Source organism: Augochlora pura, chromosome 9 (genome assembly GCF_028453695.1).
Source record: "Augochlora pura isolate Apur16 chromosome 9, APUR_v2.2.1, whole genome shotgun sequence".
NCBI lineage: Eukaryota > Metazoa > Arthropoda > Insecta > Hymenoptera > Halictidae > Augochlora > Augochlora pura.
Window position 1 is genome coordinate 2,759,309 of NC_135780.1, and position 21,058 is coordinate 2,780,366.

The following is a 21,058-nucleotide window of genomic DNA, read 5'->3' on the forward strand; positions in this document are numbered from 1 at the left end:
CGACGCCGGCGAAACGAGCACCGAACTTGTTGCACTGGCCGGGACCCTTGCGCGCAAGCCTCGTCCTCCGAATCGCCAGCCACATCTTTCGATCCAGACGATGCGATGTCTCGAACCCCGGCATTCTCTTATCAAACCGAACGTTTCAACCGCCTGCGGGGGCCTCAGTGCCTTGACTTCTTTTAAGAAAATTTCTAGACTTGACAATTGAAAAGTGTCAGCGATCGCTACTGTCCAAGATAATGGCTATAATCAAAATATTCACGTCCATTTACATTTATACTTTGTCTAGGTAAAATAGAACCAAACAGTATCAAACATGCTTGTACGCTATGGTATCTGGCACAATACACTTGGAATATTTAAGTTTTTAAGTAAAAAGTGGAGGATTTTGCATGGAAAGTCGATAAAGTATGATGTCTTTCTTTCAGTCATGTCTATAGTTCTGAATAACTATGGAATCAAAGAGTATACCATATGTATATCATATCATCATATAGTGTTCAATTAATTTGAACAGCATCAATTAGGTTTACACGCTTTGATTGCTCGCAGCGAAATATTGGAACACTTTAATCTTAAAATAAGAAATAAAGATATTTGAATAGAGTCCTTTGAACAGTGGTACTTTAATGAAGTTAATGATACATTTAACTTGATTGGAGTTTGGTAACGTTGTCTTGTACTTCATTATTTTCTGTGGCGACTAGCAAAACAACCCCCAGTCGATGTTGAATAAGTAATCGGCGGGAAAATCGAGCGGAAAATTTATGGCAGGTACGGAAGCGATATAATGTGCCATTTATCGCGGAGCCGGGCGATCGTTTCAATTGCAAATTTTTTCTATAATGCAGAAAATGGCGGAACACCGGCCGTTTTATTCGACCTTCGCGTCCGGCCTGCTTGTATCTTGTATTCATATCGTACATTCTGCAATTCTGTGGCTTCATGCAGCTAATCATCCTAGGCTGCTCTCTGATAAGAGGTTTCTTTCCTCGAAGAAATTCAAACTGCGAGGGCGTATCGTTGAAAAAAAGAAGCACACAACACAAAGAAGTGGAGCACGAATTGCGTGAAAGGATCGTAGCCTCGGTTTTCGACAAATTATTCTTATAATTGCGGATCGAATTGTGCCAGTTCTGCGTCCACTGCACGTTCGAGCAAGTTCTTATGGTAGAAAATGAACAAATTTTTTCCCCTATCGTCTTTACGGTTCAATATGACGGATTAATAAGCGTTCTTTAACGTCCACGTCCTTACTACGGTGAAATGTCGAATGGACGGGCGTAGCGCCGCTCAAACGTTTCAAACGAGATTATAATTGACCGGCGTCGTTTAAATTTATGAACAGACTTCGTCGGGCTATGCAAATGCGCCACGCTTGTACGCTCGAAATGTTTAAATACGAAACGCTTCTGGGAAATAGCAATCTCCTGCACGCAAAATGACGCTGCGAGCCCTAGCAACTTTCTTGGCCTTTTTTCCGCGGCACAGTAGCCGCGCATTCGCCATTGAACGTTGAGCCTTTTTAATGGGGAACGTGTGTTGTAACAAAATTAGAAATCGAGTTCTAAAAAAATTATACATTTTATTTACACAGTACATACAATAATTGTTAAGGAAATCTCAATGTCGCTTTAACCGTTTCACAACTTTACCAGTAGATAAAGCATTCTCTGGTAAATGGCCAATTAATTTGAATAACTGAAAGACGATCAGAAATCGTTACTCGTACAAAAACAGCCGCAGTCAATCTCTCGTGAAAGCGTTCCACAAAGGTGCTTTTACTACCTTCTCTTATCGATTGTGTGGAACAGATGGTAAAATAGATTACACAAGGTTTTGTAACAACGAATCGGCGAGGATTCGAACAATTCGAAGGGAAAGTTCGGATTCAGCGTTCACCGAATCCTGCTGATTCACGCTTGCCGTGATATACGAGCCGCTCGACCGCTCGATTACTTAAGTGGTCGAGGAACGAATCTGGTCAGTCAGCTGCCACGGCGAACACGCAAACCCTACCGAAGTATCGACTATTCGCCGTGCCAAGAAAATATTTTAAAGATGACCAGCGCTAATGAAAATTCGACGAATAAGTTCCTGGATGATTCCCTGCGACCCGTCAAAAGTCAAAGGACGAAATCAATTTTCATACGAGCTTTGTCTTTATTAAAATTTTCTATTTGAAAATATTTATAATGAAAAACGCTTGTCTAATGTAATACCCTTCTGCAGAAGAAGTATAATTTTGTCACGGATGGCACACGTCCTCGGCAACGTCGATACTGTATGAAATAGGGGCGAAGAATGAAGTAAACGCAATTTTTCCACAGGAGAAACTCTACCGTGAACTGGCCGGTGTTAAAAATCGTTTAAAAATCGAATAAGAAACAGCGTAAACGTCATTCTTGAACGGGAAAGGAATCCAATAAACTGCGGGCTTTGCCGTCTGGTGTTGAAACCGTATAACATTCGTAGGAGAAACAGAGTAAACGCGATCCTTGAAAAGGAAAAAATTCAATAAATGAGGTTCGCCACGCTCGGAATCACCGTGAACCGGCGCGAAGTGACCAAGGAGGTCAACGAGTTCCTTGTCACGGAAGTCTCAATACAGTGGCGAGCGGTCAAGGAATAAGAAGAAAGCCGTTTGCCGTTTCCCATTGGGCGGATGTAAGCACACGCACGGAACAGAACGTGTGCCGGTCATTTCTAACAGACTCTCCACGTGATACCGTGGACTTTTCCCTCCGCAGGTGAAAAGACGAGGGTGGCAAACACCGGCCGCCCGCTATCGACTTTGCAATAAAGCTGGGAAGGGGCCGTTGCCCGAAAGCCCGTTCCTGATCGCTCTTTTTCCTCTACCAACTTTCTTTCTCACTCTCGAAAGCCCTCGTAAACCGTCGTGCTCGATGAAGATAAAAACTAGCGACGATATCCGACGACTAGCTCCTTGGCTCCTCCACCCCTTGCGAATGTCACGAAGCCACGTGCTTCGAATCTCTGAATTCTAATCGACGACCAGTAGCCTGACGAACTCCCTCCGCCGGCACAAGAGTAAGTGCCGGGCCTGATCATGAGCTTTCGTAATTATATTTCCCTTATTGATCCCAATTTTAGCTGGTGACACTATTTAAATAATTAGAAAACGTTTCTCAAAACAATTAATTACTCGAAAGTAAGAACGATTTTTTAATACCGATTTTGTACACATCAAAGACAATCATTCGTTAAAAACATTTACGTAAAAAAAGTGACATATTTTTAACATCTTGTAGCTGATTTGCGAAACCACTTCCTAGCCCGTCTAAAGTTAGGCTTTATAATCGCCCCCTTTTACTGATCAATCGCTTAAGAAACTGAAAGATAACGTAAGTGAGACACAAAAACGAATGATTCATGTAGACTATTACATTACCACTCATGATTTAAAGAACCCTTACACTATCCACATACGCGGGTTCCGCGGGAACTAGTGATTTGTCCTTATCAAATCATCACGCTCATGGCTTTGGAAGTATATTTTACTTTATCATACTTATGCTAATACCAATGTTCCAGGAAGAACGAGTCGCGTTGGGTCAAGATTGATTTGCTAACAGTAACCCCATTAACAACATAAGCACGAGCCTGTACACCCGTAATTATCATTGCTCGGTTATCACTGAATATTACAACGATCTATAAGAGCTACTTATCGGCTTGGATCGTAGCCGAGCAGGCGCTTTATCAAGAGATAACCAAGACCTTGCACGTCAACGCGACAAACCGTGGAAGCAGTAATGCCGAATGCAGTTCGCTAGGTGAAACAGATAAGCCTGGATACCGTGGCAAGCGAATATTTTTCACTGCTCATCGAGGAAACGTCATGTTCATCATAAAGCCTATCAGAATGATTTTAATCATGTCTTTTGAATCAAAACTTTCGCAATGTTTCATAAGTATTATAAAACAAAAGAAAGTTAATACAGCCCTAAACTTGTTTATAGGATTGCTACTTAGATACATCATTACATGACAAATTATTTCTACAGCTACGTACAAACAGTTTTCCTCCGTAGCGCTTCGCTACCTAGAATAGGTTTTGAAGCAGTGCGAGTTATATAATGGGAACAACGTGACGCAACGGAAGAAACGCTTTTTCTTCCATTTCAGCCCCCGAAGAACGCAATCCTATAAAATCTTTGGTGCCGTGCGTGTCAGGGATTTCGTGTCGTGGTCAAAACGTAGAAGTTGCGCGACACTGCTGATAACAGGAGCCGATCTTATCCGAAATAACGGCAAAAATAGCCGAGCAAGTATCACGTTAGAAGCAGGAGTGAAAAGGCTATGTTCGAAAAAGGACAATTTTCTAAGTAAATTCATGTCAGTGTGTATTCGTTGATTTTTCTAACTCAATATAAAAAATCATATTCTGTATGACAATAATGAACAATATTTTTGTTTGGCTAATCCGTTTTAGTCCCTTTTCTTCGTCGGTTTTTTAAACTGTCTTCTTTTCTTAAAAATCTGTTTCCTTTTTATTTTCTTAGCTGGTGATGCGTCTTCGTTCTCTTCATCATCCCCATTTGTTTTGTTGGAGCCACCACTTTCGTCATGTTCACTGTGATCGGTAGTTTCAACAGTCTTGTTACTGTCGAACATTTCAATGTTTTTTCCTTCGTTTTCTGGCTCATCAATAATCATGATCGAATCAGAAGAAATATTCATAGTGCTACTGTGATTTGCAAACCCGCTTTCCTTTGACCTACGATTCCTTGTACGAAATGACTTCGTTTTGTCGGCATCCGGGTTATTATTCTCTTTCAACTGTTCTGTATTTGTTTTGCTACCTTTACGTCTATACTCTGGCAATGGTACGTCAAAGTTTCTCTCGAATACCGCAACAAAGAAGCCATTGCATATATCCACTTCGGGGTCAGCGTACAAGCAATTATCGGAACAATTGTACTTTGGTGAACTGTAATTCATCCAATTTGTCTTATACTTGTCCTTGATGGATACTAATCTATAGGCACCTGCTGTACTGTCAAGAACTTCGTCTACTACTTCTTCATTCTCTTCGGGATTAACCGAACAGGTACTATAAACAACCCTTTTCACGTTCGGAAAATTCAGAAGAGCATGTCGCAAGAGAATAGCTTGAAATGCTTGCAATTGTTTTAAACGTTGTGGAGGACACGGCTTGTTTCCGTCTACCAATTGTCTGTCCGGCATGCCTGCGAATAAAAATTATTATATTACATTATACTGTAAGTCGTAAATGGGCAAAGTTTGGTACCTGAACTAGAACATGTTGGATCAACCAGGATATAATCGACATTAGAGTATTTATCTCCCTCCAAGGTTAATGCATCCATGTTAAGAGGCTCCACACAGGAGGCACTAGTAATTCTTATTTGTTCACACAAAGTTATATATCGTTCTTCGTCTACTTCAACTGCGTAAATCGTCCTGCGTACATAAAATGAAATTACTATTTCATAATTGATAATTATACTAATTTAACTGAAATTATCATACCCATGATTCTTTAACAAAGCAGCCAAATGTGTCGACTTCATACCTGGTGCAGCACACATATCCAGCACCATAGAACCAGGTTCTGGATTTAACAAATGAGCTGGAAAACAGCTGGCCTGGAAAAAAAGAAAATATTGATATAGAAAAGTCAACGAGTGAAGTTCACATCTACAGAAAGTGTTACCTTATCTTGCAAAACAAATTCTCCGTTTCGGTACCCAATATGATCATGAAAAGTTGTGTTAGCTGGAAAAATGAGTAATTCTGGAATATGAAAATCCTGAAGGAAGTTTGGTTGTTTTAAATTTTTCACATAAGTGAGATGTGTGGTATAATCGGAGCATTTCGGCAGAAACGACCATCCTTCCTCTATGAAGCTAGATATCGCATCGTTCATTGGCATTAACAAAGTGTTGACACGGACATATCTTGGTTTTTGCACTGAAAACAAAAAAATAGATAATGGATATAAATTAAAAGAACGTACTCTCTGACTAAGCTATTTATTGTTGAATACATAATGAATTATATTCAATACTGACATTATCTTAACCACAACAATTATAGTAAAAAAATATACAAATTACAGTCAACTACATGATTGTTACATACATGAACATGTTGTTAAAATATTTGAAATACCATCATATAGTATTATATGTATATATATATATATAAACTTTGTAATAATAATTATCTGCTACATTTTTAGTTCTTATTTAATCAATTTTTTTATTAAGACTTTCTTTAGTAGGCTGATTCAAAATCTCCTCTTTTTCTGGTGTGTCGTCAGGCTCGTGAAGAGCCTGATAAACATAACAAGCTATTATTAAATTTACTGTAATCACAGCCGCAAATACGGAAATGCAATTGGTCACAAATCTATCTACATTGAACTCAGCCTTCATAAAATGTTGTACACTAAAAAATGCAGCAAATGGCAATGTAAACATCGCAACACTATATAGGAACAGAGTTCCTAACGTGTGAAGAAGATTCATGACTGGTGTTTCTCTATTCTGTTCGTGAGAAGTCTCTTTGTCACTTAATTTTTGTCGATCTTTGCGCACATAAGATAGAAAATTTTTTATTCTAGATTGCCGGCTAGAGAGTATTCGGCTGTTGCGGATGATTAAAACCATCAATCCAGTTGCGTTATCTCTTATACAAACAAAACAGTCTACAAAATCTGAAGTGTGTGGTTGGACTCAGTTACTAATTTCCTTATGCAGAAATCATCCGTCTCTGTAAAAATAATACGCATTTATTAATAAATAAATATAAAATCATTTTACCTATTTTTTTAGCTGGTGCCAGTGCTGTTACAGTACTGGAAGTTAATTTTTCCCGCAATTGTTTTTCATATTTGAGTACAGACTGAGCAGGCTTGCATTCTGAGTTTATAACCTTTTTACCCCATAAGAGTTCAGTTATAAAAATTTTGGCCAACCATGGATCCAGACGAGATTCCTTCTTTAATATACCCGTTTCTTTCAAAAGTTGATCAATCTGTGCCTCCTTTTGCAATGTATTCATGGATAACGAATACAGTGCGGAGGTATTCTATATTACGAAATATAAAAATAAGAGTAAATTACGATTAATGTAATAACAAAATGAATGGAAAAAATTCTTGAGAAATAGATTCCCTTGAAACCACGTGATTAAATAACGAACGATATGGTTCACAAACAACAAAGTGCATCAATTCAGTCGAAGCGTTAGTGAACGTTCGCATTCTGCACGTTTATTTTATGGTTTACTGACTTCACTTTAAAATAATATTAACTTACGGGATGTCTTTGTTGATAAATCAGGGATTTAAGACTGCCACCATTCTCGCGAACCTCTCGGACAATCTTTGATGCAGATTTGTAAAGTCTTGGGACTTTGATGGAGTGCACGAAACCGTCAGGCATGTTATTGCATCAGGAATGAATTTTCGTGAAAGTTACAATCAATTATAATTACAGAATCCCTCATAAAGCAATGAAACGTCACGTGGATGAGCACCTCGTGCTACCAAATCAGAACAGAATTATCCTGAAGGATGGGCCATGACTTAAGTCACGAAACTGTGAGTATGATATGGATAGTATGTACACAGTAGATTGAACTAGCACCTCTTGTGGTAAAATATCGAAGCTTTATTCCAGGGTCTGTACAACGCTAATTAGTAAATGCCGAAACTGCTAGCCAAGTAGCATTTCTTGATTGCGTTACAAGAGGCGCCACTATTTGGCAAGCAGTTTCGGCATTTACTAATCAACGCTGTACAGACCCTGAACAGAGCTTTCCAATTTTGCCACAAGATATGCCACTATCGTCTGAATAACAATTGATTTTTGTAGGAATTAGCATTGTCTCTTATGAGGAAAGCGGAAAGAATTATTCGGAGTTGAATAAAATATTCCATTTCATTTGTTTCTTGTTGAAATAGACATTTTTAAAGCCTCAAATTTAAACTAGAAGAATGCACTTTCCGTTAGGTTCATTCTAATTGAAAAGAAAACTTGAGTTCTCTAGGGACAGCACGAACTCCCCTACGTAATATTTGAATTCCAGTTTTTAGAAAACTTGCGAGAGCGAATTGCCACCCAATAGCCCTCTATTGAACCAGTTAGGAACAAATGTTGTTCAATTTTAACCCTGTTGAGGCCTTGAAATTGAAATCGAACACTTTTAAAGATCGGTCTGTTTAGATCCTTGTATAATTCTTTCGAAACATATTTTGGGAACTACTACAGAATAAATTCATTTATCTTTCTATCACAGCAATCGTATCAGCAGTTTAAGCCATCATAAATTGAAAAATAGGATGGACTTTTCACAAATTCCAACCGACATAGACACATACACCCAGTGTCTTCATCCATGTGCAGTCGATATATAAGTTCGCAACAAGTTACAAATAAACGGTATAAATTATACCATAATTTTACGTAGACCAGAGCGCGATATATATCTTTTAAATTTATTTTCGAATAATTTGTCTGGCTTTCACACAAAAGAGATCGAATGTTTTTATTATATTTAACTGACAGTTTATTGAGAACTATAAGTATATTTTTATATATTGGTGCAATATAGATTTTCACATTTGTTATCTATTCTTAAAATCTAATTTTGAAGTATTATTATCTTTCACAGAGATTGTTATCTGAAGGGTTTTATCACTTAGACCTTTTACTCACTTCTTCAGTCATTTTTTATTTGTCATAACATTGTAGTCTAGCAATCTGTTAGAAACTATAAATAAATGGTAAGCAATGAATAAATATTGGAAATTATTCTTTCTAGTGGTATGACTAACTTGGTATTTGGAGTAGGTATAGGAGTATTCCTTATATTTACTCTGTGGGCACTGGCTCTCTTTGTATTTATTATTACTCTGAGAATAGAGAGAAAAATTGGAGCTATTGTTATATTGGTTGTGAGCATATGTACAGTCATTTTAATTGCTTTGCCTAGAGCAACTGAGAAATCTATCTCCATTGAGAAAAAGGTACGCAAAAGATCATTGTAGCAAAAGAATAATTATATAACACGTACTATAATCTATCTTAATTATATAAATATGTCAAAAAATATGTTTCTTTTTGCAGACATATGATCATTTGTTTGTTTGGCGTATTCTATTGCTTGTACTATTAATTGTATCATCTATAGCTGGATTGGTAGGATATGTTAAATTTGCCCTAACAGAATCTGTTAGGCCAATCAGAATAACTAGTTGGGTATCTTAATTGCTTATTGTAAGTATCTTCTTTAATACAATTTCTATGCGAACTAACAGTATGATGAATTAATTCTTTCCTATTCTATATATATTTCAGAATATTTTAATAAAGTAGAAATGTTGGCACATATAATTACTGCTAATTGAACGAAAAAGTACTTCAACCTCATCAGTGGTCACTTAATTTTTCATCAGAATAATCAATACTCGAAACATTAGAAGATGTTGCGTCATCCTAGTAAGCTTGCATCAATGTTAGTACGTGGTGTTTCTTTGTCTAGGCAACCAAAGAAACAATTTGAGATAAATGGCAATCAAGAGTTTATTAGCAAGGTAATAAACAGTTCAGTACCGGTTATTGTAAATTTCCATGCTCATTGGTGTGAGCCTTGTATGCTATTCACACCTAAGTTGATAGATCTCATAAAGCCATTGGATAAATTAGATCTAGCTATTATTGATCTAGAATCAAATCCAGAACTAGTGCATATGTTTGAAGTAAAAGCTGTACCTGCTATTGTAGTTATATCGAATGGATTAGTTATTGATAAATTTGTAGGTATAGTTGATATCAAAATAATAGAAAACTTAATACATAAACTGACACAACAAAATCCATTGCCACCTTCTTCAAATTCTGGAGATGACAGGAGAGAAACTTAAATAATGCATGTATATTGTATAAATTACTTTGATAAGTTGAATTAAATGTATTTCCGAGAATTATGTCATTTTACATAAATTTATTTCTCTATGAGGCTTTTTATCAATATGTTGACCGTTTATTTAACTAGAAATAGGAAATATTGCAAGTAATTCTCACGATATTGTTCTCTGAGATTTCAAGATCATCTACGTATTTCTAAGTGGTATCCAAGATCGAGTGAAGGTTATTGAAATGAACTTAGTCTCGACTATTACTTAAAAATGACAAAAATATGTTTTCGCTTGAAAAAAGAGAAGACGAGAAACTCGAAAAGTATGACCTTGAAAGAGTAAAGGAAATACTCCTGTACTTTTGAGATCTTCTACAGATCCTTTTCCACTGAACAACCATAATTATACTTCCTCCTGTTTCTGAAAATAATAAAAAGTAATTAAAAAAGCTTTACAATGAGTTATGTGTATTGTCTAAATATATTTTATAGCCTTTCATTATTTCCTAGACACCGCTACATTCGCTACTATCATTTATTTATCATACTTGCAAATTTAATTTATAAAAAAATGTTATTAAATGGTATCATCTATTTTATGAAGTAACTATACATATATGTATCCATACAATAATTTTTGTATTGTACGTATGGATTTTCAATACTTCATTTATTTAGCGGATAGTTTGCAATGTATTTTTAAAAATTTCTGATTAGGTCAGCAATATTATTTTTTGCAATTTATAAAAAGTATTCTAAAATTTTGTTAAGAATTTTAAACATGTTTAGAGAAAAGATTTCGCGGAACATGAAGATTAGCCTGAATTTGTCGATCGTCACGTGTTCCTACCACTTCCAATCAGTTCATACATGAACTTATTTTAGTGTACTCCGATCTACATACATAATTGTTAGTTCGTAAAATATTTTGTAGTCGCGAAATGTTGTGCACTGTTATACGCACAATTCGATTCACATCCAATTAGAAATATGGTGATAAAGGGACAGTGATTATTTGGTAAGGTGGCAAGATCGTAAAGTGTACGATACATTTTCGTCATTATACAGGTTAGATTTCGGCGAACAGTTCAAAGTGTATTTTTAAATTTTTTTACTACGCAGATTTTATTTGTTATGTACATGAATGGTCGAAGATGGCACTGATGATATTCATTGTTCAATTGATTCGTAAGTGAACGTGTGTCTTAATCGCGAAAACAAGATTCAAAGACGTAAAATCGTATGTTGCAATTTCTGTGCACGAAATGTACACATCAATTTGTCAGAACTTATAAATATCACGTTAGATACAAATGACGTGACATGGATTGACAAAAAAATACAAATTTACATGTTGTTATCCAGTATAAATTAAAGTTCCATGTTACTTTTTTTTTCATGCATATACTTAATTTGTAACATTTTCAATTATAGTTTAAGTGTAGAAGTAATGTAGAAGTATTTAATGCTAATATTCTAATCAATTGTTTTAGAAGATTCGGAGTAAAGAAGATATTCAAAGTTACAACTCATTTATCTTGATACAGAGGACAGTTCAATGACTAAAAACAAGAAGGTTTTATTATATTGTGTTAATAGTTACATTGTATTTGCTACATGTGATAGCTTTATTATAATTAATCACATTATACATATTGCACACATAATAAAAGCCTAGAGTGTATAATAATCTTTGACTTGTCAGAAACATAGGGACTATATAAATCAAATGTTAAATATTTAGATTGCTGTTCAATTATTATTATAGTAAAATTTCCTTGTGTTATTCAGTGTTTGCTTATTGTACATTTGATTTTTGTTATTACGCAGAGAAGTTTCAAATGTGGTACACTATTGCTTCACATATATGTTTGTGTACAAATATTTGTTTATTAGTACCTATTTTGCATATAAAGTCAATTTTAAATTGTTCTTTGTAGATCACTTCCCATTATTAGAAAATATTTAACTGTTGCTTTTTTATGATTTCAGTTGGTCCTGCATGCTGTGCACTGCAACAACATCCTGCCTAACGTATTGCACCATATTTTTCTTACTTTGCTAAACCCATTGTATACACAATAAACGTATAAGGATCCATGGCTGCCTACATCAATCGTACAATTTCCATGATTGGGGGAGACAGCCACATGCGATCAACAGATATACGAACTGACAATTCTCCTCTTCAGATTTTCGTTAAGGCCAAGAAAAAAATCAATCACATATTTGTGGAGATAGAAGATTATGTGCAGGATACTGTTCGGTTTATGAAATGTAAATGTTTTCAAATATTGTGAGTCTTCATCAATGATCGAAATAACAATAATAATAAATAACTTGTACAATTATTTTTGCAGCACTGCAAAATGAAGATAGCATTGTCACATCTGAAGAAGCTGCAAAAATCGTCAGCTATGTTGATAAGGTACATGGAATTAGGGATGTACTTAAGCGGGATCACATGAAAGTTGCCTTTTTCGGGAGGTACGAAATTATACACATAACAATAATAAGTATAACTTCTATACTAAATACCATCTTATAATCCAGGACTAGTAATGGAAAGAGTACAGTTATAAATGCAATGTTACGCGATAAGATCCTACCAAGTGGGATAGGACACACAACAAACTGTTTTTTACAAGTCGAGGGTTCGGATAACGGAGATGCTTACCTTATTACCGAAGGATCGACCGAAAAGCAACCAGTCCAATCAGTGGGCCAATTGGGTCACGCTCTTTGCAAAGAGAAACTAAGCGAGAGTCACTTAGTTAGAATATTTTGGCCAAAAGACAAATGTTTACTACTACGAGATGATGTAGTATTTGTCGATAGCCCTGGAGTGGATGTTACACCGAATCTAGATGAATGGATTGATAAACACTGTTTGGATGCAGACGTTTTTGTTTTGGTAGCTAATGCTGAGTCTACTTTAATGGTTACTGTAAGTAGTTGTAATAGTAATAGTAATATACTGGGGTCATAGAATATACGATAACAATTTCAATTACAGGAGAAAAACTTTTTCCACAAAGTGTCTACGAAGTTATCAAAACCCAATATCTTCATTTTAAATAATCGATGGGATGCGTCTGCTTCAGAACCAGAATTCTTTGAACAGGTATATTTGATATAAAACTGCTATTTTATAAAGTATTAAAGTACGTTTGAAAGTAATTCTTCAATAAAAAAGTAAATTGCGTACAAAATGAAGTTCATTAAAGCTGGTACTACATATTAACATTATCATTCCGAAAGTTTTTCATATGTGAATTGTTTTAGTTCCTGTTTACATTAACATGTTTAAAGTTTAGATTCATTAAAACACATGTATATTAGCTGTATGCAGTGGCAGCTTTACTCAAATAACTTACATAACACCCGATTTATCTCTTAGCTGGTCAAAGAGCAGAAAGAGGTAAGTTATTCTATACCATTTTACTAATCATAGTACAGTTATGAATTTCATTTCGTTATAACAAATCATAATTAAAATTCATGATACACTATACAATTTACATCGTGCACTCAGTCTGTTGCATGACAAAATAAAAGAAGTTTCATGGTGTGCTTGTTGCTTCTCTAACTGTGCTCGATACTCTGCTATATAAGTAGCACTTACTCGAGGTTCATGTCTGTGTAGGTGAGGGCACAACATCAAGAAAGGGCGGTTGACTTTCTATCGAAAGAGTTGAAAGTTTACGCGCCTAAGGATGCTGAAGAACGCGTTTTCTTTATTTCGGCGAAGGAAACTCTTCAAGCTCGCTTGCAGGAACAGCGTGGTCAACCAGCTCATAGTAAGAGATATAAATTTTCTTTCAATAATTTCATGCAGTTAATGCAAATGAGTTTTTATTACAGATGGTGCATTAGCCGAAGGATTTCAAAATCGATATTTCGAGTTTCAAGATTTCGAACGAAAATTCGAGGAATGTATATCAAAGTCTGCTGTAAAAACTAAATTCGAACAGCATTCTCAACGTGGGAAACACATTGCGACCGAAATTCGACAGACATTGGACAAAATATTGGAAAAAACACAGAAGACTAAAACCGAACAATTAGACACTCAAAAAACTGTTCATGATAAATTAAATTATACGGAAGAACAGTTGATGTTGTTAACTCGTAAAATGAAGAGCAAAATTCATCACATGGTAGAGGACGTAGAACAAAGAGTGTCCAAAGCTTTAAGTGAAGAGATTCACAGATTAGCCGTGCTCATTGACGAATTTAATGTTCCATTTCATACTGACCCGTTAGTACTAAACATATATAAACGAGAACTTCACACTCACGTGGAAAATGGTTTAGGATCTAACTTAAAAGCGAGACTTAGTACTGCATTGGCACTGAACATCGAGAGCTCACAAAGAGAAATGACCGAAGAAATGGCAACTTTGTTACCACAAACTAAACGACAAATGATGCTCAACATCTTACCGAGAAGAGAGCCATTTGAGATTTTGTACAGACTAAATTGTGACAATTTGTGCGCAGATTTCCATGAAGATTTAGAATTCCGTTTCACTTGGGGACTTACAGCCATAATTAATAGATTTGCAGGAAAACAGCGTCCCAAATTAGCTATTGCTAATTATTCGCAGGATGTAAGTCAATCTATTGCGCGAATCAAGCTATCACATAAAGTATTACGTATGTGTATATGAATATTTTTTCAGATACCATCCGCGATCATGTCTCCCACAGACAGTGTGGATTCTATATCCAAGTTTGTATCAAATACTTCAGTCCCCTTACCAAGAAGACCTGACGACTGGTCATTGGCTACAAAAATTGCAGTGGCGTCAATAACATCTCAGGGCACTATGGGCGGTCTCATAGTTGCTGGTTTTGTAAGTTCATATATTTTCAAATGATATTTTGAAGGTTGCAGTTTCGCTTATTGAGCTTCTCCATTTTAGATGTTGAAAACTATTGGTTGGAGACTTATAGCCGTAACTGGTGCTATATACGGTGCTGTGTACGTTTATGAACGATTAGCATGGACAAATGCAGCGAAGGAACGTGAATTTAAGCGTCAATACGTGGATCATGCTACAAAGAAATTAAAATTAATTGTGGATCTCACATCCGCAAATTGTAGTCATCAAGTGCAACAGTAAGTTAATTTTCTTAATTAATTTTAGATATCTGGATTAGTGATTACATATGTTTTCTTTTAGGGAACTGTCCAGTACTTTTGCACGTTTGTGCCATTTAGTAGACGAAACGACGGACGAGATGGGCAGCGAAATAAAGAATATAGCAAGTACAATAAGAATACTAGAGCAAGCAACTAATAGTGCAAAAGCATTACGTAATAAGGCTAATTATTTAACAAACGAACTTGATTTGTTCGACACGGCGTATTTAAAATCGTTGAATTAACCATTGAAACGTTAATTAGGAAATAGCACGAAGATTCAGAGACCGATGTTAAGAACAGTTAACATCGTTAATTGTTTCAGAAAATGTGTCCTCGTATGCTACAGTAATTATACCACCCGATATTGTATATCGATAATGAAACATTTGACGCGTTTTCCTGATCAGAAACATGTGCATACAAAGGGAATGTTTTTACAAAAAAAAGGAAACTCTAGTCTTTATTGCAATCAACCAGAAGTTATCTAAATTTCATCGTTTCAATCTTGTATAAAATAGTGATTTCTTTTTTCTGTTTTTAGAAAAACTAGTCGAATTCTTATATGCACGAACTGTTAATGAATTTTCGAATTGATTTTTTCTTTTTAATCACTTGTACTTTACATCATCGTTGGATCATTGGCGAACTTTTTTTATAAGAATACCGCATCCGAAACGTATAAACGATTTGCCAGAATCTATTTAATAAAGTTGAACAAGTCTTATTTGTATTGAATTAAATCATGTCGCTATTAGATTTATTAGATTATATTTATAAAAGAGCTTATGTTACTATATTAATAAACGGTTGTTTGTTGTATAAGAATTTAATTTACGAATCATTATCCCAATTCGGTTGTACTCAAAGGTCAAATGGAAGACATTAAACATTGATCTTGAATCTAGGCTAATGTATGGCTATAATAAATATACATGTGTATGTAGTACCAAGTTAAAAGAAACATCAATGAACCTTCACGTGATCTCCATGTTCTTGTTTGACAATTTTTTATATTATCAATGATTTGATAAGCATAAGCAAACTATTTGAGGTGCTAAAGTTAATCGTGACACACTGTATGTATTACTGCATAGTATTGAACGTGTAACCAAAAACTTGTTGGTTATAAAAATGTGACTGCTCATGACATGGCTCGAGCATGTATATTCACGCAATTGAATAATTGCAACAATGTAACCCGATTATTCAACACAGTAAGTTGACCATTTGTTGTGTTGGACGTGTCAACAATCTTATTATACGTTTATGTTATTTATCTTAAACAGAAAACGATTTCTAACCTAAAACCCGCAAGGCAGGCTGACATAATAGGTCCTCCTGATCCAGTTTCGAATTTGCGGCCGATAATATTTGCAAAATCGAAGAATGAGACGAACCTCGAAAAAAAATACAGAGAGACTAGGGAGGCTACCCAAATCTGGAATCAAAAGTTTTGGACACAACACAATGCCAGTTTTACAGAAGTACTGCTCTGAAACCTTCTATAATATTTTTGCAAGACAAAAGCTTTGTATTTTAGAAAGTTAAATGTATTGTAGGAACGTAAGCAATTCCAAGAGAAGTTAAAGGGTCAGGGAAAGACCTCGATTACTGCAGACGACATGTCAGTATTTTATAAACAATTTTTAGATAAAAACTGGAAGACTCACTTGAATTATAACATCATTTGGTACAAGAGAAACATTAAGTTACTGTTACTTGAAATCAGGGTAAGGATATTGAAGTTGAAGTTCAAGTAACTTTGTGCACCTATATTCAACCAAAGACTATGTACAACTTTTCTGCAGAATATAGCATGTGTTGCGTGTATATACAATGTAAATTTATATCTATAGTGTATCATCTGAAAAGTGATCATAGTAAAATATATACATTATGATATATTTATCAGTAGAAATCCATTAAGTTCAAATTATTTAAGCTTATTCCTATAACACATTTTACAAATATTAACATTCAATTTTACTGTAATTGTATTATACCACATAATCATTTATTTTTTTAATAGATTTTGAATGGTTTTGGAGAATTTGAGTCTTTAAGCATCCTATTTCATGATCTTTCCTTTCGATTATCGACTCCATATTCCTATAGTTTTCTTTTTGACAAGCAAGTTGTTCCTGATACAATCTTGTAGATTGATTCAATTTTTGATAAGCAAACTTTGCAATCGTCAATGATCTTTGTTTCTCCTTTTTCAAATACTCTATTTCGGATCTTAGAATCCTACATTGCTTACATTCCAGGGAATACGTCTTATTCAATTTGCTGTCAATTTTACCTAATTTCATTTGCAGACATTTACACTTCTCTTTTTCTTGGCACAATTCTTCTCGGAGTTGGTCAAATTCACTGGCAACTTGATGAGCCATTTCTTCACTATCATGTAACAACTACAAATGCAGGGACATTTATGGATTCCTTTAAGTCAGTAGACATGTAAAAGTTACAAAGTACCTTTCTTTGTCTTGTAATAGTCTTATTTTGCTCTTCCACTATTTTTTCCTTTATCCTTAATTCAGAAGAATGATTTTCTTTCAAAATTTCTAATTCCTGCTTCATACATTGACAAGCTTTTGATTCTTCACATAAACACTCTTTCAAATGTTCTATCTGACCTTGCATTTCTTTACTCAGATTATTACTTGATTGCAGTGCATCTTGCACTTTCAGTAATTCAGTGCTCTATAGATATAAAGGACGTTCACAATTGTAATCTAAATCTTTTAATTAATGTCTTACTTTTTGAGATAGCTCTTTCTGTTTCTCCTGCAGTGCATATTGTTGATCATTGCATACACCTGTTACTTCACATAGCCTTCCTTTTTGGATTTTTATCATGTTTGTCAGTTCCGAAATCATGCTGTTGAATTCTGCTCTTTCTTTGTTCAAAGCATCTTCTTTCTCCTTTACCGCGGATCTCATTCTATTTACTTCTAATTCCACTTCTTCACACCTTGTATAATTGAAGCATGCATTTAATATCTAAAGTGGTTTTTATATTACAGTCTGAAGACACAAGAAAATTCGTTCAAACAATCACAGAAGTTACCTCTTGGTCTCATCCTCTGATATAGAGTCCAATTTTTGTTTCAAGTTACTATTTTCTTCAATTAAAATGACATTCTTACTTGCAATTTCGGCAATTTGTTTCTAGAGTAATGATTATAGTGTTGTTAATATTTGACGTAATGATACTAATAACTAATACTACCTGCAATTTTGAAATTTTGTTTAATAGATCATCTCTATCCATTTTGACGAAATCTACTTGATTTGTCGATTGCTTCATTAATTTCATTGCTAGCTTGGCTTGTTCTTCTGCTGTCTTTAAACACGCTGCTTTTTGCTCACTATCTTCTTTTAAACAATTTATGTTGCAAGTTAAGGATTCTAATTTCTTTTCAAGCTCCTCATTACGTTTTTGTTCATTTAAAAGATCCTATAAATTGGATGTTCGTAAATAATAATTTAAAAGGCTAATTCGTTTTTAGTAGAACCTTTTGAATTCTTGCAATTTGATCATCCTTGACCTGATCACTTTCTATATCATAATCAATATTCCTTAAAGTGATACTTTTTTGAGGAACTATGTCTTCCTTTATATGAGAATTTTGTTTGCTCGATGCCGTTTTTAACTCTACATTATTTGCAACTGAAGCGTTCACAATGGTCTTAATGTGGAAACTTTCTTCTTTTGTAGGAACAGTTTGTTCACCTGTTTCTTCCTCTTTACCTAAAAAAAGAATTTCATGTTAATCTTTAGTTATATTCATTAAATACAATAATAATATTAAAGTACCTTCATTAAATGGAGTATTTTTACAAGTAAGCAATTTTTTTCTAGTTTTGCATATCTTTGCATTACACGGTATTCTTCTTTTAATATTATTGCATGATATAAATTCTTGAACATAATTGAGTCTGTTACACTGTTCTTCCAAAGGTAGACGGTGAATGCAATGACAAAATTGACCAAAATTATTCTGCTTATTGCACTAAATAAAATACATTCTTTTTGTTGATTTGTAGAATCCAATAAATTATAATTACCTTTTTACACATTAAGGCAGGATACATATCACAGTTCTCTTCCATTCTTTGCAATTTAGAAATGATCATCAGATGCTGATTCAGACTATTAAGTCGGTCTGTAATACTGTGCATTCCAAAATTTATTTAATATTTCCAAAATATTCGTCATAATATCAATCTGTGATTCTGTTTTGACACTTCCTAAGTGCATACAACAAAATATACATCAAGTTTATGTTGTTCCTATCTTCATAGATAGTCTATTTTTTGTTATTGTAACAGTTTGATTTACCATTGACTTGATTTACCATGACAAAATTTATAATATATAATCGTATTTTATGACTCCGATTTCATAACAGATTTAAAGCAGGAAATAATGAAATAATATTATTATGCAATGGTCCAGTTCTTCGAATTTATTAAACAGAATGTCAGACGTTATATATCATGGAATATTTTATTTCTTTGGGGATTTGGATTATGGATAGCTTTGTGCACAAGTAATTTATATCATATGGGTAAATGTAATATAGACAATTGTATGTTATATATTTCTTGAATTATTCTTTTCATTTAGCAACATTAGTCTCTCAACAAAACTGGAAATCTGAAATTGTATACAATATCACAGAAACAGAGACCATAATCGATTTGGTACATTTTGAAACTACAAATTGCACTTTACTTGGTACATCACTATCAACAGACACAATGCTTCAATATATTTATTTCTTTGTGACTGCATGCTTAGCATTAGGATTTCCATATATACGTGATCAGATAACAAAAAGTATAACACTATTAAATAACATGTAAGTAAAATTATTCTTTGTATAAACATTTGGTATCTTATTATTTAAATTTATTTATTTTTTCACAGAGGATATAATATTAATTCAAAAACTATTATCAGAAATCAAACAAATTATTATTTTAAGGAGAAGTCAATAATTCGATACAGCGACTCTATTTTACAGTCCAAATTGATTATACATTATGAAATAATTTCAATAAATTTACAAAAATTATTTGGCCAGGAACAGTTAGAAAATTTTGCTTTGAGGGAACGTATTCTGCAAAATAGAATTATTTTTAATTGTTGCGCATACTTTCTCTTAAATAATTATAAAATACACAATCATTTCCATAATCAACCATTTCAAAATACTTGGAATATGTTGATAAAGCATTCAGAAATTGAGAATTCAAATTATGTGAGAAAGGAATCACCTTCATGTAATGATAAAAAAAGTAATAACCTTTATATAAATCAAGATTTGCGTAAACGAATTATCTCTTCTTCTCCAGAATTTCAAAAATTTGTAGCAAATTTAAGGTCTCAAATTTATTATCCCTATACATTAGAAATGTCTGCAAGATATATTATTCATATAAAATCAATTTGAAAATTAATGTTGTTCCAATATTATCTAAAATAAATTATTTTTAATTACACGATCGTTCTTATTTCATACTTCATTAACTCGAGAGATACTACGAAATACACAATGTATTATTTCAATTAAATATTATATTTCACATCATAAAATAACAAGTTTATACATTGATATTTCCATGGAAAGGATAATGAATGTCATGTCAGATTATAATTTTTTATTACATTAATGCGTGTTACAATTGATATTTATAATTATGAAATTACTCCCAAGAAACGTATTTCGCTGCACGATATATGATAAATAATATTAGTGTAATAAAATATACGAAATCCTTCTTAAAAAATTTTAATAATTAATATGAAGACTTCAATGCGAAATATTTGTCAAAGGTATGAAATATTATCCAATTTCAGTATTGAAATTATATTATGTGTTCAATTATTTACATCTATTTTGTACGATTTTTTTTAAAGAATTATCAGACTTTATAAAAATACTTAGTTTTATAAACTTTTAATTAAAATGTATCTGG

At 33.9% G+C, this 21,058-nt stretch overlaps 5 protein-coding genes and 1 long non-coding RNA gene across 15 annotated transcripts; 3 read left to right on the forward strand and 3 right to left on the reverse strand.

Moving 5' to 3' along the window:
• Positions 1–1,696: 1,696 nt before the first annotated feature.
• Positions 1,697–7,780, reverse strand: Nsun5 (Nop2/Sun-like domain containing protein 5). Its single transcript, XM_078190577.1, has 6 exons — positions 7,314–7,780; positions 6,816–7,083; positions 5,705–5,961; positions 5,521–5,636; positions 5,279–5,451; positions 1,697–5,216 (listed from the first exon to the last, which is right to left on the reverse strand). The coding sequence occupies exons 1-6, from the start codon at positions 7,437–7,439 to the stop codon at positions 4,456–4,458; spliced, it is 1,701 nt and encodes a 566-aa protein (XP_078046703.1). The 5' UTR covers positions 7,440–7,780; the 3' UTR covers positions 1,697–4,455.
• A 345-nt stretch (positions 7,781–8,125) lies between these two features.
• Positions 8,126–9,495, forward strand: LOC144474788 (uncharacterized). Of its 2 annotated transcripts, XM_078190056.1 has the most exons (5): positions 8,126–8,212; positions 8,296–8,438; positions 8,821–9,025; positions 9,126–9,275; positions 9,357–9,495. In XM_078190056.1, exons 2-4 carry the CDS (start codon positions 8,395–8,397, stop codon positions 9,264–9,266), a joined length of 390 nt encoding a protein of 129 aa, XP_078046182.1. In that variant the 5' UTR covers positions 8,126–8,212; positions 8,296–8,394; the 3' UTR covers positions 9,267–9,275; positions 9,357–9,495. The 2 variants fall into 2 exon arrangements, with proteins under 2 accessions (XP_078046182.1, XP_078046181.1); XM_078190055.1 differs by having other exon boundaries at positions 8,148–8,438.
• Positions 9,460–10,457, reverse strand: LOC144474789 (uncharacterized). Its single transcript, XR_013494787.1, has 3 exons — positions 9,865–10,457; positions 9,612–9,773; positions 9,460–9,536 (listed from the first exon to the last, which is right to left on the reverse strand). It is a non-coding gene; the product is annotated as an uncharacterized LOC144474789 (long non-coding RNA).
• A 332-nt stretch (positions 10,458–10,789) lies between these two features.
• On the forward strand, positions 10,790–15,892 carry Marf (Mitochondrial assembly regulatory factor). Of its 9 annotated transcripts, XM_078190402.1 has the most exons (13): positions 10,790–10,933; positions 11,038–11,103; positions 11,409–11,491; positions 12,108–12,192; positions 12,276–12,402; positions 12,469–12,862; positions 12,932–13,039; positions 13,316–13,336; positions 13,562–13,715; positions 13,780–14,528; positions 14,601–14,774; positions 14,844–15,040; positions 15,105–15,892. In XM_078190402.1, the coding sequence occupies exons 3-13, from the start codon at positions 11,474–11,476 to the stop codon at positions 15,307–15,309; spliced, it is 2,232 nt and encodes a 743-aa protein (XP_078046528.1). In that variant the 5' UTR covers positions 10,790–10,933; positions 11,038–11,103; positions 11,409–11,473; the 3' UTR covers positions 15,310–15,892. The 9 variants fall into 9 exon arrangements, with proteins under 9 accessions (XP_078046528.1, XP_078046527.1, XP_078046524.1 ...); XM_078190401.1 differs by lacking the exon at positions 11,038–11,103 and having other exon boundaries at positions 10,790–10,983; XM_078190398.1 differs by lacking the exon at positions 11,409–11,491 and having other exon boundaries at positions 11,908–12,192.
• A 112-nt stretch (positions 15,893–16,004) lies between these two features.
• Positions 16,005–16,985, forward strand: Coa8 (Cytochrome c oxidase assembly factor 8). The gene is made up of 3 exons (XM_078190404.1): positions 16,005–16,281; positions 16,354–16,551; positions 16,627–16,985. The coding sequence occupies exons 1-3, from the start codon at positions 16,216–16,218 to the stop codon at positions 16,825–16,827; spliced, it is 465 nt and encodes a 154-aa protein (XP_078046530.1). The 5' UTR covers positions 16,005–16,215; the 3' UTR covers positions 16,828–16,985.
• Positions 16,986–18,326: 1,341 nt separating this feature from the next.
• On the reverse strand, positions 18,327–19,255 carry LOC144475107 (uncharacterized). Its single transcript, XM_078190686.1, is given in 3 exon segments — positions 18,327–18,824; positions 18,891–19,102; positions 19,167–19,255. Coding segments are annotated over 3 exon segments (558 nt in total). The 3' UTR covers positions 18,327–18,567.
• Between the last annotated feature and the right edge of the window lie 1,803 nt (positions 19,256–21,058).